The 18025-nt window shown below is 42.3% G+C and overlaps 1 protein-coding gene and 1 long non-coding RNA gene across 2 annotated transcripts in view; both read right to left on the bottom strand.

The window, feature by feature from the left end:
• LOC125184776 (uncharacterized) overlaps positions 1-7876 on the bottom strand; it is a 38171-nt gene extending 30295 nt beyond the window's left edge. The window contains exons 1-2 of the long non-coding RNA XR_010830178.1: positions 7688-7876; positions 7272-7399 (exon numbers count right to left, since the gene is read on the bottom strand). This is a non-coding gene — a long non-coding RNA (uncharacterized lncRNA). The remainder of the gene's footprint in view (positions 1-7271; positions 7400-7687) is intronic.
• Positions 7877-10291: 2415 nt separating this feature from the next.
• On the bottom strand, positions 10292-14142 carry TMEM247 (transmembrane protein 247). The gene is made up of 3 exons (XM_013171103.3): positions 13932-14142; positions 13087-13398; positions 10292-10744 (listed from the first exon to the last, which is right to left on the bottom strand). Exons 1-3 carry the CDS (start codon positions 14124-14126, stop codon positions 10535-10537), a joined length of 717 nt encoding a protein of 238 aa, XP_013026557.1. The 5' UTR covers positions 14127-14142; the 3' UTR covers positions 10292-10534.
• Between the last annotated feature and the right edge of the window lie 3883 nt (positions 14143-18025).

An 18025-nucleotide genomic window follows, 5' to 3' on the forward strand; every position in this document is an offset into this window, starting at 1 on the left:
TGTCTTCCTTACTCCTCTTACCAGAAGAGGCTTTGTTTTTATTCTCGCCTTTTCAATCCGTCTGCTCCATTTCAATCTCAGTTTCACAGAGGCTTCGGGTATATTAGGTTCTTACAGGAGTCGTGACAATAGGTAGGGAAAAGAAAGACAGCCTTAATACCTTTAGGGAGGGACAGGCTACAGCCAGAGCTCAACCGTATTATTCAGCACAAGAAACTACAGGAAACCAGATGCCAGTCAGTAGTTCCAAGAACTTACAGTTGCATGTCTGCTGCCTGCTTTGACTGGTGAACACTATCTCACAATGCAATCTGTAGCTGCACCCTGCTGTGACCACCCCCTCTTGACCCACCTCTTTTGTTATTGTTTCTATAAGAAACACAGTCTTCAAAAACATCATTGGTTCTCTCTCGTTTACTTTCTCAGACCAGAAACCCTGTAGTTTCAGAGAACGACAGAAACCTCCTGTACAGTTGCCCTGGTTAATGACACCAAGCCATACGTTTCACATGAACCTGCCCATCACTGGCTGACTAAACCACCCTACAAGCCCATAAGATGCTCTCCTCTAACACCATAAAGGGAGACTGATGATATTGTCCTTCAGAAGGTCAAACAGGCTCAAGTTGCTCCAGCGGAGGCTTAGATTAGATATTATGAAGAGTTTCTTCATGGAAAGGCTGGTTAGACATCGAAACAGGCTGCACAGGGAAGTGGTGAAATCCCTGTCCCTAAAGGTGTTTGAGACACATGGACATGGTGCTTAGGGACATCATTTAGTGGTAGAATTAGCCATGTTAGGTTGATGGTTGGACTTGATGATCTTAAGGGTCTCTTCCAACCTAGATGATTCTATGATTCTAAGTTCAAAAGTCCCTACATTTTGCCCTTATACTACAAAAGGGAATATGAAAAAAAAAAAAAACCACCACAACTGTGATTCAATCCATCTTAGAACAACTTATCCCAGCAAGTCTTTACTGAGCAGCCGTCACCTACTAAGCTGCTACCTCCTTGTCCTCTTCCTCTTTCTCCTCGTCCCCAGCTGCATTTATGCAAAACTCGATCTTGATGTAGAGGAACAGTGGAGACTGAGATGTTAATAATCCTGAAGAGAATTACTGGGACGGTGAATGGAAAAAATGACATCGAGGCTGAGGGAACAATGAAAGTCACACAAGAGGCTCAATGCTGAAAGGGACAGAACAGAAAACTATTCAGACAGTATGAGAAATGTTGCTTGTAGGGATCACACCTCCCCATTCCTTCCTTCTCAATTTATACGAAAAGAAGCAGCAGGAGCATTTCTGGATACAGAGGATGTTGGAGAAGGAAGGACATTGACACAGCCACATCAGACCCAACATATCAGTGGAGCAGATGCTAAAAGACACCCTGATCTTCCTGTGCTTCTGCTTTTCCTCCCCAGCCAGAAAGAGAATACAAGAGAATAAGCCTTGCCTGGTATTCACCTGAGGCATGCCAAGACCTCAGTGGTTAGAAACCACAGCACTAGTGGCTTGTTAGCTACAAACTACCACAGTATTTTAGAAGTGGAAGCCTATGTAGAAATTCCAAATCGAAGCCAAATCTTGCAGCAGCAATTCTAGTTTGGATCCTATCAGGATGGCATTTGTTATAATTCTGGTGCTCGAAAAGCACCGCAAGAACAACTGATCTTAAAAGATTTGTTCTGGTTTAGCTTAAAGTCTAAAGTGTCTTAGTGAAGGATACTCCTAAAACTTGCTATTAGAGCAACTACAGACTCGGTACCTCTGAATTAAGGATTGAGGCCATAATAATTTTCCACCTCCTGCAGGCTTATGAAAGAATATGCTCCTGCCACCACAGGAAAGCATTCTCAAACATCAGTGTGTGCAAAAAGAACAAAAGTTGGGCATTTTCTAGTGTTGATTGACAGAAGAGGAGATTGTTCATGCTACAAGAACACAAAAGGTAATATTTCACCCTTGAAAAACTACTCTTGTCAGAGACAGAAATTCACGGTACCCTTTATAGTTGGACGTCTTTGAAAGACACTACAACTTTGGTGAGCCAACAAGAGTTAATCAATTCGTTTCCTTGTTCTCCTGGGTGGGAGGGGGGGAGAAGCATTTTTCCCTTTGAAATTACTGAAGCAGAACTGACAACAGACATTCTTTCAGTGAGCTGAAGAACACTGTTAGGAATACATGATGCTCAAAGGCTTTTTTAAAATCCTTGTCCATCCCAGACACCAAAGCAAAAGCAAACTGAGCTGATCCTAAGTTTCCAGTATTCTATTAAGAAGCTAATAACAACATTATCCTAGACAAGCCAGAAAGTAATTTAGCCCCTCATGATTCTCAACCTGAAGGTAGGTAGGCTCACTCTGAGAAAATGTCTCTGAAAAGAAGTTTAATTGCCACAATCTTATTGAGCTGCTTACAACACTGCTCTGGATTGCCTCCCTTCTGAAAGCCTTAATATCCTCTACCTGTTGGTTCACTCATACTGCCAAGGGTATATTTGGCTTGCCCAGCAACATGAACATGTGCAAGAATCTCTCCTCTGACCTTGGGATATCCTATAGAATGGGGCAAAATCAGGCTGCCTGGCAGTGTTCCAAAAGAGTAAAATGGACAAGCCCCTAGGCCAGCAGAAATATTCAAATGCATTTTCTCTTTAAAACAAGCAATAAGCTACTCACGGAAATCTATCAAGGCAGGCTATAGCAGCAAGCTAGGAGAATGCTTTGCAAATCAGCTGCAACAAATTTGTGTCACCTTAGATCACCAGAAGGACTTTGTTTTTTTAAAACAAACAGAAAAGCACAAACCAAAAACACTTCCTTTGACAGATGAATTAAATAAACATTTTCTGTCCTAGGCACCAGAACTAGGCTGGATAAACGGGTCGACCAGCCTAACTTGCCAGTCCAGTTAAATGTTAACAAACATTTCAGCATTATTTTAGCCAAAGACAACTTTATGCCCAAATGTCTTCTTGGTCCCCCTGTCAGATTATTAAGATGATGTTACTTGAAACCTTTAAGCAGAATATGACTTCAAATTGTATTTGATCAGTTAAGGAAGGCATATACAATGATACATACTAAAACAGGGTAAATTTTCTTATGGCGTTAAGGCAGTTTAATATTAAAATCCTTTCAAAAATTCAGTGAGGTTTGGTCATCTACATCCCTTCAGCTCCTTGGAATTCTGCGCTCCCTACATTTAAGCAGTTTTTCTGAAAGATATTGTCTCTTTAACCCTTCATCAGCCTCCCTTGTTCCCAAATTGGGATGTGTGAGCACGTGTTAAGAAAAGAAAGTCACCTGGGGTGAAGGTGGCAGAAAGTGTTTAGCATTATTTTGAAACTTGCTAGAGTTTCCTCTAAAAACAGCACCAACATTTTAAAAACGACGTAAAAGCAAGGGTCAGTTACAAAGCAGAGGTTTGCAAGGAAGACTACTGTGAGACACCCATATGAGCACAGTGCAGCAGCTGATAGTCTCCAAGAGAGGGCAGTCTTAGACTAGCGATGATTCACAGACAAGGATTTATTGTTACACCTGTTCCCTGCCCCCGTTTTATACTATGTATCTAAGAAGCTTGGTGTTTAAATAGCACTGTCCGTCAGAAAAAAATTGTCTAGGCCAACACTTACCAGTTAACCTCCTGCAAGCTTCAAAGGGGAGGGGAATATTTCCTTTCTACTGCACATGGATCTCAGTCCAAGAAAAAAAAAATATATAGTTAAGCACATCCTCATCTTCAAATACATGATTAATTCTACAGCAGCTAACTGCATTTCTCTTACTTCAGAGTTCACCAGCAGTTAGATCAGGGTGGGAGGCAATCACACAGATTCTGCAAGACCAAATACCAGCGCAGCAAAAATAATGGGGGGCGGAGAACACCACTGATAAAGCAGTTTCCTGCAAAGACAAAGGTTCTTCCAGGCTTTTTTGTTTGTTTGTTTTTAAAGTCACTATCATACAGCTAAACTAAGCCAGCCCTGCTGTCTGTTTTCATTTCTAAACAGATATTTTACCACTTAAGTAATCGGAGAGATAAAACTAAAGCAAATCAGAGTCTTCCTTACCTTTCTTCAGATCCTTAATAAAGACAGACTGGAAAAGTCAGCCCCAAAATACAGTCCAGTAGCTTCTTTCTTGCCAGCAAGCAGACTGCCTTCTAGAAAGAGGCCAAAGCTTTCCACCAACACCCACTGCTTCCAGTCTCTCCATGCTTTAGAGTCATCATTTGGATATTTGTACTTCCAGCCTATGCACCAGCTAATCGAATCATAGAATACCCCGAGTTGGAAGGGACCCACAAAGATCACTGAGTCCAACTCCTGGGTCTGCAAAAGTCAGATTGATGATGGTGGTTCCCAGGACCCAGAGAGATCCCATATTTATGGGTGTTGAGGGTAACCACTACAAGGTAAGCTGGTTGGAAGTAACCCAACTTCTGTGCAGTATTTATCTCTATTTACACCAATGCTGAGGGCAGAGCCACCAGCTGAAGTGCAGGAAACAGCATCCAGAGCTGAGGGGACCAGGGGCAGCAGTCAAACAGCAGCTCTCCAAGGAGAGGCACGGGCTGTCCTTCAGGAGCACTGGACAAACACTTAAGAAACTAGGGATAGAGGAACAGCTGTGAGCACAGTACTACTTTACATCATCTAAGTAACAGGATCCTGATTCATACACAAGTACCCTGCTGGGTCCTTTAGTCCAACTAGGCACACCAACACTTAGCCGCCATGAGACTTATCTGCTGTTGCCTTCTAGGTGGCAAAGCTCACAGGTGTGTTCACCCCACTCAGTAAAACTGGAGTCCAGTGAATTCCACTCCTGCAACCACAATCACCCTCAGCATCGTACAGATGCACCTCTTTTCTTTCCTCTCTCTGTCCCAAGCATCCACATGAAACTATTTTTGTCTATGTTGGTGAGCAATTTCATTAAAAGGGGAACTAAGATGGTGAAAGAGGTCACTTCCCCTCCCTTCCCCCCCCCAGTAAGGCTAGTCCACGTGGATATCAGGAGTTTCAGAGACTTCTGTGACATGAAGTTAAGATAAAGATTGAGAAAAAACAGCAGTGAAACTTTTGGGGTAAAAATGCAGGAGGAAAGATGTCTTAAATTAAAAGTTCTTAACTATGATTTCAAGGCTGCAAAAGAAAGCAAACAAGGACTTATTTTCTTGCTTTACTTGCTGAAGTACTCAAAAAAGAAAGCTCCACCCCAAAGAAAGCAAGAAAATACCCCACCAGGTTCTGCTGTCCACAGAAGAATACCATGGGAAATAGCGAACCACTTTGATCAGAGTTGCTACCCAGTGTGAATATCTGGCAAGTTTTGTGGCTGTAATGGGACTTTTTAAAGCCATACTATCCCATCAGACTCTACAGTGGTAATACTTGAAGTACTTTTTGAAAGCCAGAACAGCTAACCCAGCTACCACTGAGGTTAACAGCATGATTTCCACTGGTTTCAGTGAAAGTTGGACCAGGCTATAGCAGTAGTAAGGTCCTTGGAAGAAAGCACCAATGAAGTCTCTTTAATTTCTCTTCACAACAACAAGGTAACTACAAATCTCAGGAGATTTTATCTTTTAAGCCAAAGGACCGTTTCAGTAACACCCACCCGAAGTTGTGTGTTTCTATTAGATTAAGAGCGGATGAGTCCATGAAGTGCTAAGCAACTTGTTTGGAGCTTGGGAACTGTAGAAGAAAGAAGTCCCCAAAGCATGGAGTTCATTAACCTAACCACAGCATTACAAACATTGATTTTTAAGGAAATGCCAAGAACACTATTGCTTCTACTGACATTGTATCTCTAGAGAGGTAAAGTGCCTTGCTTTTTAACACCTAACACACATCAAAGATAGCCCTTATACACCCAAAGCACAGACAAAAGGGTAATTCAAGTACATTTCTGTAGTTTAGGTCAAATGGGTGTTTTAAAACACAACAAATGATGTTCAAGTCCTGAGATTGCAGGCATAAGGCTGCCCTAAGGAGCCAGAGCCCACACCTGGCTGTGACTGGTGGCAACCCACGTGCAAGCACTTACCGGTTCAGGCCTCACCCCCCACCCCTGAGGGGAAGGGCAAGCCACCTGCACACAAAGACAAACCCTTTTAAACACCCTAGGTTTGTACTTAGGGGAGTCATTCCCATAATTGTAATGCAACAAGAAGCCCACCTCATTCCATACAACCTACAAAGCAGTTCATAAAGCTGAAGGCAGCAGGCAGGACCTAGAACATTTTTCTCCAGCATAGTTAGTGTTAAAAGAGTATCAGAAGACCTGAAAGTTTCTTCTCCCAACGGACCCAAAGTACATACAGCATACCTGGAAACTGGCTGCTCATCACTACTAGCAAGCAGCCTTTAAACCAGTCCCAAAAGATTTGGAGCAAAAGTGCCCATTCCAGGACAACAGCAACCTGTTACACCACAAGCAGAACAGCACCTGACTCTTTACCACAGACAATTTGCTAACTGAAATCAGGTGCGCAGGAGGCCCCCCACACACACCTGGCCTTACTGCAACGCCTTCCTGCTCCGTGCCAGCCTGGCTCGCAGGGGCAGGGAGCACCTGAGCACACAGGTGCTGCCCAAGCATTGCTGCAGCTCAGTGAGAATCATTCCTTTTTCTGCTGCCTCTCCTCATAACAGCGATTTGGAAATAGTTTTCCCCAAATTATTACAGGTTTCTTACCTTGGTGACACCTATCCTGGGACTGCACAGCTAGAAATAGGCGAAATAACTTCACGGTCCTAAGAGCATGAAAACCACCTACAGCATCCCCTCCCCTCGTACAGAGGGTTTCATGCCACTCATCCATGCGTCTTAACGAAGCTCTCCGAGGTTTTTGTGTCCCACGCTCCCGGGGATGCCCGGTAACTCCCCTTGGGCTGTCACTCCCATTGCTCTCGAGCAGCCTGCCCCTAAGAGCAGCCTGCCCCTACCTTGCCTTGCTCCAGGGGGCCGGGCTAGACTCCCGGTGCCGTGCCGGGCTACTGCGGTGCTGCTGGGCTTGTCCCGTGCTTGTCCCGGGGCATCCTGCACCCGCTGCCCTACACGGAGCTGCTAAGACGGAGGCGGGTGCAGAGCGGGGCTTTGTGACTTCCCTGCCTGCTACAGCGACGTGAGCAAGTGCAGGGCTCTTGCAGTCTCTCAGCTGAATTTCGCTGGTAATGCTCAGTGTAATGTGGTTTTAATGTCGCGCAGCTGAGACAATGAAAGCAAGCAGTGTTACCGGTGTGCTTACCCTCTTTCCGCTGGGGTTCGTCTGACCTGCTGAACTTTGCAGGGTTGGCACTGAAAACAGCGGGTGGTCTTCAGGCACGATCTCCCTTTCTGCTGCAGGTCTCGTCTTTCTCTCTCCTTAGCCTTCTACTGCAGTGAAAAAAGCAGAGGGAGGTTTGGATCAGGTTGGTTAAACCTGTGTACAGGTAGGAGCTCATCTTAGGCTCAAAATACGTCTGAGGTCAGAAGTCACAAATTAACTGAAAAGAGCCTGTGCAATTTTTATTTTTATTTTTTTCAGGAATGCTGACCTTGTGGGCTTCTAAAAAAACTCAGCTTTGATTTTTAGAAAAAAATTTGGCTAGACGGTCCCCAGAGGAACTTTGGAATTTTAGAGGGTCCCCAGATGATTTAATATCCGAAACACCTTTCACTTACCTAGCAGGTTGATACCTTCCTTTCTCTTCCAGGTTTGCCCTTTGATTTGGTGCAGCGAACCACATTAGAGGAGAATATGGCAGTTAACTGCTGTGAAATGTAGCCTTGCTAGTAGGCAAATTAGCAAATGTTCTGTTTTGTCAAGTTCAGTAATGCCCAGCTCAGGTACTTGTAAATCAAAATAGCTGCAAAATAGGAAAAAAAAAAAAAAAAAGAGGAAATCACCACACTACTATTTCTAATCATTAATTTGGGGCTCTTCAGAGTGGTATCAGAAACTTTAGACTAGCTTTATGCTACACCTCACAGGGCTAAAAAGCTCTTTTTGCTTGCTGTGGGTCTCTTGAAATCAAACCAGCTGTAAAATACTGCCTACCTTTAGGCTTAAAATAGCTGAAACCACCAAGTTTCCTGTGGTTTTACATAAAACCATACACTTTGTGATGAGTGCCTACTGTTGTAAAACAAGAGTATGGGGCATAGCGGGCACCCCAAAGGCTGTAGTTGTTACCCCAGCAAAGGCAAGTGCTGATCAGAGCTCAGAAGGACCTGAGGCAGGCACAGAGGAAATTGGATTTGGTTCTGTTCTTAGCTGCATGGCTAGTTCCCGTGACTTTGTCAGTGGATTCACAGCATTTCAAGTTTTATTGAGCTGAAACTCCCAGAAGCTGAGCAGCTAAACAGAAATTGCCACTGGGAAAAAAAAAAATCTAGCTCTCATCCACGTGAAAATAAGTTTAGAAGTACAGAATGGGTACCCACAACGACCACATATCAGCAAAAAGGCTAATCCATTTTTTCCCTTGATTTTTTTGATTTTAGGATATGCGTGTGTTTGGAGTATGCATGCACAGCAGGGCAGCTGCCTCAAAGCTATTCATTGTTACCTCCTATGTGCAGTAAACAAAATGCAAAAGACTACTCCTTCTGCCCCTCACCAAACTAGTTAGCATCAAAGTTAGCATCTCCAAAATTTAGTATCTGATGCATATTAAAAATACTTACTTCTAGGGAGACTCTGTATTCTGGAACTTCCAGTGGACTCACGTTTGTGACTAATTCCAGTTGTCTTTAAAATTAACAATGGTAAATGTTGATTGATATCCTCTCTCCTGTAAGTTAAAACTCAACAGTCTCCAACAATGAGGAGAGGTATTCCAAGTCTCTTGTCCTATTTCAAACTGTATTTATATACAAGTTAACTATAGGAAGCATTTCCAGATTCAGCTGAAAACAAAGGACAGGCTTCTCTCACCTGTCTGGATGATGTTCTTAAGATTTCTGGAACAGATTTGAAAGCAGCTTATTTCCAGGTCTCCCTGTCAGGTCGTTTGCAAAATGAAGTCTAATCACTGCCTTCCACAGAAATCCTAAAGCAGATGAGGGGCCCTGGGATGTTAGAGAGAGCTAATGACCCCTTCTGCTGGAAGTAGAGGAGCTGTTGCTTGATAACGCTCTTATTGGCTTATTTTTGATTATTCTAGTTATCTAAATCTATATATACAGGTCATACCCATAGCAAGCACCCTCACTTTATCTGGTCACATTTCCTTTTCAGAAGATCATGTCATAGTTCATTTCAATCTTCTGCAGATTTTTCCATACCTATAAAGCAGACCCTCCTTGTAACCTTCACTGCTTCGGAAATGCAGAAGCTGTGGAAAAGCAAGACCCTGTGCTCTACGTTCATTCTGCCCTGTCAGGAAGCCACCGAGTCAATAAACCTGGATCTGAAATACTCTCTTCTTTACTGCCTTGGTTCAGACAGCCTTGTACACAGAATTGGTTTTGTGAACACATTGCCACTGCCATGCCCAACAAATACCACATTGACTGAGGTCAGACTTATCACAGATACAGTCCTGAGTAAGGACTACACTCCTTTCATCATTGTAAACCCTGACCTGAATGTGGTTTTGGATATCCAGCCTGATTATCAAATACTTTTGAGGTTGTGTTCCTGTTAGGAACGCAATGCAAAGAGAAGGGAGATTGAGACAAGAATTATTTAAATGAAACAGTCATACGTGTACGAGGATATATGGGTGAACTTTGTTCTGACTTTGTTCTCACCACTGGAAAGTTCATGAGATTGCAGTTACTCTAGCCTGACATACTACCGTATGGCAGACCCCTCTTCACTTTTTCTCAGTTGGGAGTATCTTCTACTGCATGATTAAAATAGCATTAAAAAAAAAAGGTCTCATCTCACTAGACAAAATGCCTTTTTAATGGGACTATATTAGGTATCTTTCCTTACCAGCGTGGGAACTTCAGAAATGATGACACCTCGATAACAAAGAATGTATGTGTTTGCCAGTGCTTGCTGGTCCGTTGCTGACTGAAGCTGTGTGTAACTACAGATGAGGCCACAGCACAGAGGGGAATGTTTCTATCCCAGAGTCAGGGAGCCTCAATCCAAAGCGAGGTGTCTGCCCAGCACATGGCAGTGAACACACAACAATATTAAATTCCCCTGAGCACTTTCCTCTGTGCTAATGAATCTAGCTCTGAAACCTCTCCATGAAAAATTATTATAGGTAAGACCAAGTCGCTGTGTTAATCCAAGGACGTGAGAAAAAATAAAATACACTTGAAAAAGACTTCTTATTGCGTATCAGTTTATTTGTATAGATGAATGCCCCTGAATGATGCTAAACATGTTGGTGAGACAGCATGAAGTCAAATGATGTCATTCAGTCCCAATTTTCTTCAGAAAATCAGTTTTGTATTATTACGTTCTGTGCATATAATCTTAGCTGAAATCCTGCATGTATGATTGGCATGGTGAGTAAAGGATGATAAAAAGCAGCAAAATTAGGGGCAGAAAAGTGAACACTGCCTTTTTTAAAAGCATTTTTTCTTATTTTTGTAGTCCTGGAAAATCTTTTTGAGAATGAAAAAGAACACAATAGCAAAACAGAACAGGTAATGGTTTTGGAAAAAGTAGAAGGCCAGATCCTTTACTGTATAAATAACATGAATAAAGATGAAGCAGTACAGGAACAAGGCATACTGGTTTGGGGGCCGGAGCAGATCTTGCAGTCCTTGGCTAAACTGTGGAAAAAGGAGAAAATATACATTATGTTACATGACTCTGTTTCACTCACACCCAGTCCATGTGCTTCCCTGAGCAGACCTGGCCCGCTGGCACACTTAGTTCATAAAAAGTGACTGTGAGATTAGGCATATGAACTGAGACCAAATCAGCTATTCTGTTAAATAATAGGTGTCACATTCCCACCCATAACCACAACACAAGCTAGGTTTTCTCTCTCTGAAATAAAGGTTAGTGATCTTGTATTTACTGCAAGAAAGACTCTGCAAATATGCAGAGTAGTTCATGTGAGGTAAGTGCACACCCATGGTAAGACTTTTGTGTATCCATCTCTACATCTGTGGCACAAACTGTAGCCTGTACTTTTTTACTTTACATGTACCCATAGGTAAACTTTCAGGTCTTAATAAAATAATTCATTAGTTAACTTGCTTAGTCCAGATGCATGTAATTTAGCCAAATACAGAATCACAGAATCGTCTAGATTGGAAGAGACCTCCAAGATCACCCAGTCCAACCTCTGACCTAACACTAACAAGTCCTCCACTAAACCATATCACTAAGTTCAACATCTAAACGTCTCTTAAAGACCTCCAGGGATGGTGACTCAACCACTTCCCTGGGCAGCCCATTCCAATGCCTAACAACCCTTTCAGTAAAGAAGTTCTTCCTAATATCCAACCTAAACCTCCCCTGGTGCAACTTCAGCCCATTCCCCCTCGTCCTGTCACCAGGCACGTGGGAGAACAGACCAACCCCCACCTCTCTACAGCCTCCTTTAAGGTACCTATAGAAAGCGATGAGGTCTCCCCTGAGCCTCCTCTTCTCCAGGCTAAACAACCCCAGCTCCCTCAGCCGCTCCTCATAAGACTTGTTCTCCAGACCCCTCACCAGCTTCGTTGCCCTTCTCTGGACTCTCTCGAGCACCTCCACGTCCTTCTTGTAGCGAGGGGCCCAAAACTGAACACAGTACTCGAGGTGCGGCCTCACCAGAGCCGAGTACAGGGGCACAATCACCTCCTTAGACCTGCTGGCCACGCTGCTTCTTATGCAAGCCAGGATGCTGTTGGCCTTCTTGGCCACCTGAGCACACTGCTGGCTCATATTCAGCCGACTATCAACCAGTACTCCCAGGTCCTTCTCTGCCAGGCAGCTTTCCAACCACTCATCTCCCAGCCTGTAGCGCTCCTTGGGGTTGTTACGCCCCAGGTGCAGGACCCGGCACGTGGCCTTGTTTATATACAAGGCCAATAAAATATATTGAATACATGACCTGATCCTCATATGTATTTCTCTTAATTGTCACTGCAGTTCCTTCAGCTATGTTTAAGTGAGATCCTATCTAGGAATATGGATTGCTATATCAAAAAAACATACATATGTTTATGGAAAATTTTAGGGCTTTTATGGAGTTCAGCAGAGTGCCACTCTTGTGCATGACCTGAGCTGTTTCTATGTAAAACAACACAAGTGCTACAAATACATGCAAGAGAAGACAAACATGCAAGTACCTCTAAAACGTTGATGATTTAAGTTAGATACTGTTTATTCTTTAAATCAGTCCAATGACAAATTGCTCCAAATCAGAGGAGAGTCAGGTTAACAGACAGCAAATGTGATGTGGAAAAGCCCAGACAAAGATTTGTAGCTGTCCCAAATTGTAGCTATTGACAAATAGTGTTCTCTTTTGGTCTGGACTGCCGTTAGCAACAGACTAACTTGAATATATGAAAACTTCAGTTATTTCTGTAAAAAAAAGGTTTGCAAAACTGATTGTCTGTAAAATTTGTATCATTTGATTCTTTCACCCACTCATTTATTTATGCATTTGCATGTGCATATGATTTTGCATATAAATACATCCTTACATAATATATATGTAATACGAGTATATAAATATAAAAATATATTCTTTGCATATGCATATTATGTATGCATATCTGAATAATCTAACTGTAACCCAGGAAATTGATCCTACTGTAGAAGCAGGAAACCGATCAATGTGGAGTTCAGATCAAGTCCTCTGTCATTTGTGAAAAAAAAATAAGAAAAAAAAGTGTTCTTGGATCCTTACCTCATAAACTTAATTTGAGAATTACCTGCTCTTTACTGTATTTTATAGTAGTGAACTTTACTACAGTTCACATTCTACGGAGTAGAACAACTCCATGTTCCCTAAGTACATGTACAAGCTTTAAGGATCATCTGTTCAAGTCTAACTTTAAAAGAAGTCACAGTACTACACAACGCACAAAAGAATAAAACCTTACAAATTGCTTAGCACAGAATGTGAATGTTTCAATCTCTATTGCGTTCAACCCTTTATCCTTTTCCTACTTACTGATCTTTTCACTGCCTGTTGATGAATCAGCTCCATTTTCTCCTCATGAAGCCTTTGCTTTTCATTGTCCTCATGTTCATACTTCAGTTTAGCCAGAACGAAATCCCACCTCATCTTCTCAAGTTCAAAATCAGCAGCTGTGACCTGCTTGCAGCAGGGCTCTTCCAGCTCCTCTGCATTGGTGGATGCTTCTGACTGCAAAGCACTGGTTCTTCCCTTCACTTCCAAATGTGCCGTATGGCACTTAGCATCCATGCTCTCACTTGTATTGTCTGAGATGAAAGATAATGTTGGCATGTCTACGATGTCTCCCTGCCAGAAATTGGAGAGGGGGATGATAAATTCACATTCAAGCTGATAAATGCAAATGGAATAGGTTCATCTAAGTTTACTTGAATATTTGTTCAAGTGATTATTCACACATTTGCATGGTGACTCACCAATTCTCTTATATCCATCATCTCCTTTTGAAAAGTTTGTTCTTAGAGTTGGAAAAGAAATCTTACAAAAAGAAATCGTGAATGTCGTCTTTCAAAACATGAAATATCTATCATATAAAAATTGTCTGATCCAAAAATTTAAAGAAAATTTAAAAAAATATTTAATTAGGGCCTGTGTGACCTGAATCAAATGCTACAGCTCTTTTGATCAAATGCAAGGATCTCATATCTCATGAATTTGATATAATCTACGAAAATGTGAGCTACTAAGGTTCTTTAACTCTGAGAAGTAACTAAAATGTCTTGTTCTTCACTTTTCCTTTATAGATTCAGTTTCCTGGCCGATCTACATCTTCCATGATGCATTGTAGTTTTACACCTAGAAGAACTGTATTTTCCACTTACCATCTTTTCTTGCATCTGCTTCTTGTTACCGTTATTCTGGGCTTTCTGTAATGTAAGATGAATATCTTTCTGATTTTCCTCTAGCTCATCCATAGTTGTTTGTAATGAATATTCTGATCCCTCTAGACTGCTGAGTTCTTGCAAATTGCGTTGCATTTCCTTTGTCTTTAGCAAACAGAGACCCTGGCTGAACATGGGAGACCCCCAGTGACATTAAAGCATCTGTCTCCAGGGATGTTCTGGAACAGAATGGGGGTATGTATGTGGTGACAATGAAGCAGGTGACTGGCATGTAACAAAAGGAGTGGCTGTAAGCTAAATGTAGGCACATACACTTATGGCATGCTCGGCCATATACTAAAATGGCAAGGGGTTTAACTGTCTTTGAAATCCCATCATTTTCCTTGCCTAAATATGAAAACAAAAAAACATAACAACAACAAAAAACACTGTATGTAGATCTGCAGGTAAATCTTCTAAAAATTTTGTTTGTAGGCTTATTAAGATGAGAACTTGTCAGTAAATCCTTTTATAGTAACCAGTGGAGCTGGCTAGAGGCCCTTAGGAAGTGAGCCTGAATATATCACACTTCTTTAAAACGTAACATAATCAATAGCTCTCTGCAGCTCAAAAAAGGATGGCTTTTCTTTCATGGAAATAAAACTTGACTGAATATCTACCCTAGACTGGGGAGTTTCTTACTGCCTCCTACATAAGCAGATCACAGCTTGTAGGGTAGTCATTAGCTAGACGTCAATACTATCCTTTTAACCTGCCAGAACTAGGTAAACGATTCAGCATGAGAACCTCTGGTTCAGCGTCTTATTTCCAGGCTCATGGTATGTGTTACATTTTATAGAAGCGATACAATATATAGATTTCATATCTGATAAAAAGATTTAGTCAAGACAATTAATTTGTTTGTTATTGAGTTTGAGGAAGAGGAGCAAAAGAGAAAGAAAGTAAAGTGAGCTAAGTACTATGGGAAAGTGATGTCAAAAGAGAGGGGCAGGTACTAGGCTAACATAAGGCAACAACCACCTCTTCACAGGATTTCCATATAGAAAACTTGAAACCAGCTGTCCCAGTTCAAAGGCCGGGATGCTGTGGCTGCTGGAGGTCCTGCCCTTGGCTGACTTCACAACTGCCCTGTTACCTGGTTTTTGTTGGCAAGCTGACATTCTGTCACATTTCTTGTTTTAATGCCAAGGCAGCATCCAGGCTCTTCCACAGGACTGAGCTTAACTCCTTCTCTGTTACAGACCGTCCTATTTGGCTACCATTTTCTCCACTATAAATACATTTCTCTGTCACAGTGAAGCTTTCTGCCAGGATCTGTGGACTCCCAGGATGTCCCAGTGCCCAATCCAACCAGCTCCTTCTGGGAAGCAGGTTTATTGGATCAGGTGAAACACCACGCTAAAATAGACATCCCATTTTGGTGCTCCTGGATAGTTTCTCTTCAAGGTGCTGCATGCAATCTGGTGGATGCATTCACGCAGGGATCTCTACACTGTCCTCTATTCCCTACTGTAGATACACCAGCATTTCAGTTTCCAGTCTATAAATCCTTGACTGGGACTGATCACAAGTTCACAGTGACCTTGTGATACAGCAGAGGATGTCCTTGTAGTACAGTAATGTTAAGAATCTTGGAGAAAACTTTCTTATTTGCTGTTATTCATGAGAAGGAGGACAAATTTCTTCTACTGCTAATAGCATGTATAAAGCACCTTTCAGAAAAGTATCTGTCAATTGCAGATTATATCCTGTAAATAAACACAGCATCCTCAGTTGTTCTGTATCATATACACCAGTGCAAAGTCAGTATATCTGCTTGGTAGGTGATGTGGGGAGAGCTGCATGACAGATCTGGTTAAGATAAGAAACAGTAATGGAGTTACTGAGACCACTTCCTGTTGCATCATTTATCAAGTGTTTTGTGAGTTTACAGATATATTTTCAAATCCCAAGTCACAATGAACACAAATGACACAGAGGGGTCTGGGATTCCATCATTAGTTTTGACTGAAAATATTAGACAACTTTTAATTGCTTTTGCTGTTGCCATTCTTTGTGCTGCAGTTACTGACAGACTCCAAAATCCTACTTTCTTTCATTTCTTTCTTGATACGATTTTTGCATAGTTGCAAGGACACAGTAGGGCATATATTTAGAAAGTGAGGGATGCCCATGCCTGAGCAAAATGTCTCTCTTCAGAATATATTTCAGTATCTGAAGGTAACTTCTCAAGAAAGCCTAGTGCATCTCATATGGGCATCCACTGTGTTGGAGGTCAAATTTAGAGCAGGATGGGATATGAGCAATAAGGGATTGTGAGCAAGTGCAAAGAATCCCAAATGAAGATATTTGATCTAAGTTCACTAGAACAAAGCTCTGTAACAGACACCGAGACGAATGAACTTATGGCCATGCTGAGCCTTATAGAGATAACTTCAGGGCGGGAGCTGTGTGCAGTTCTGTTAGTAGGCAAATGCTGCTGGGCTGCTTCTTCTGAAGCACCAGGTGTTTCCTCCTGTGCTCAATCAACCTCATTGGCTAGAGAGAGCAGTGGAGGTGAAGTAATGGCTCTTTTTTTTGTTTTTTTGAGAGAGGATTCTTGCTCTAGGAAATTGTCTCTGTGCTGAACAGAGCTCAGGGTGAGCAAGTGTAGTATACACTCACTGAAGATCTATTTGGTGCAGTGAAGAACTGTAGGTCTGATCCCACCAGCACTGACTGGCCAGTTGTGTGGTTGCACGTCCTGTCCCTCACTCTCAACATATCCAGGTAAGATGGCAGAATCAGCTTGTGCTGGCACAAAAGCTTATTCACCCAGCCTCATCAGCCTACAAGCTGTGGGATTTGGACATCCCTGGGTTGCTATAAGGAATGAACAATTTCAAAAATTAACATGGCAAACAAGATCAATGCACCCAACAGGCCAGAAACAACAGGAAAGGAAGGAAACTGAGATTACTTCTACAGGTTTCTAGTGCAGATGCTGATCTTAAACATTATTTCTGGGTAGCAGAAGTTGCTGTCTACATACTTTCCCACTTGCTAACTTCACCTGTTTTCTTGCAAGTATATAAAGGGCAGTATGAACACCAGTGTACCCCTAGGTAATGCTTTTGTGTCTTGGTGTTCCCACAACTCCCAGGATTTATCAGGGACATAAGAGCAGCTACTGGATCTCCCCTGGCATGCCTCGACAGCTTTGGTATTTGTAGCAGCCACACAAGTCACAGAATGACAGTACCGTGCTTCGCCTCAGTGCTGCTTCTCAGTACTGTCTGTTTTCAGACTGTCTACTATGTTGACACAAAAAAACACAAGCTCCATGCAACATGACAGCATGAGGCCCTTGGAGGGGACATTAGCGACACGGAATGCTGCTGCTGATAGGACAGAGATAAGGTTCAAGTGGCACCTAGGGACATGCATGTAACTGAGGTTTGGGGCTGACTTTTTTGCTTCTGGTTTCTTGCTGGTGTCACATTTTCTCCACGGGAGTGTGACTGTTGCCCCAGAATCCCGTGTTGCCCTTGCTTCCTTTCTTTCTGTGGTTTGTGCCTAATTTTTTATTATGAGAAAGATTACTTGTTTATTTCCTTTACTGGTTAGCCTTTAGATCCAGTAACTTAAATTGAGCGAGAAAAGATGTGCATGGAATTTGATCTAAGCTAAAATATATCTAGGAAGAGAATGGAAGAGAGAGGCAGCATGAACAGAAATCTCAAAAGAAAAAAGAAGAGCAGTGGAAACATGAAAAGAGGATGGAAAATATGCATCAACTGGCATTACCCAAAGGGGTAGCACAGAATATGCCAAGCAGTAAAGCAGCAACATCTCCTGAATGCAATTGGGAAATACAAAAAAGAACTTCAGCTGACTCCACTGACAGAGCAAAGATTTGGCCATAACATGCGGGAACACAATGGGGGACTTAGAAGAGCCAGAGGCCAGGCTTTCCCCAGAAGAAGCCAGGTTTTCTGGATTTGAACCTGAGCCGATTGGGGAAGTGGAAGAGAGCTACTAACCACACCATCCAAAAACATTGTAGCTTCCCAAAGCAGCGTGAACAGGATTTG

Source organism: Anser cygnoides, chromosome 3, assembly GCF_040182565.1.
Source record: "Anser cygnoides isolate HZ-2024a breed goose chromosome 3, Taihu_goose_T2T_genome, whole genome shotgun sequence".
Lineage (NCBI taxonomy): Eukaryota > Metazoa > Chordata > Aves > Anseriformes > Anatidae > Anser > Anser cygnoides.

Coding starts and splice junctions, on each gene's coding strand:
- TMEM247 (XM_013171103.3), bottom strand. CDS start 14,126: ATGTTCAGCCAGGGTCTCTGTTTGCTAAAGACAAAGGAAATGCAACGC. Junction 13,399..13,931: donor AGCAGATGCAAGAAAAGATG/GTAAGTGGAAAA, acceptor AATTTCTGGCAG/GGAGACATCGTAGACATGCC. Junction 10,745..13,086: donor AACAGGCAGTGAAAAGATCA/GTAAGTAGGAAA, acceptor CTTTTTCCACAG/TTTAGCCAAGGACTGCAAGA.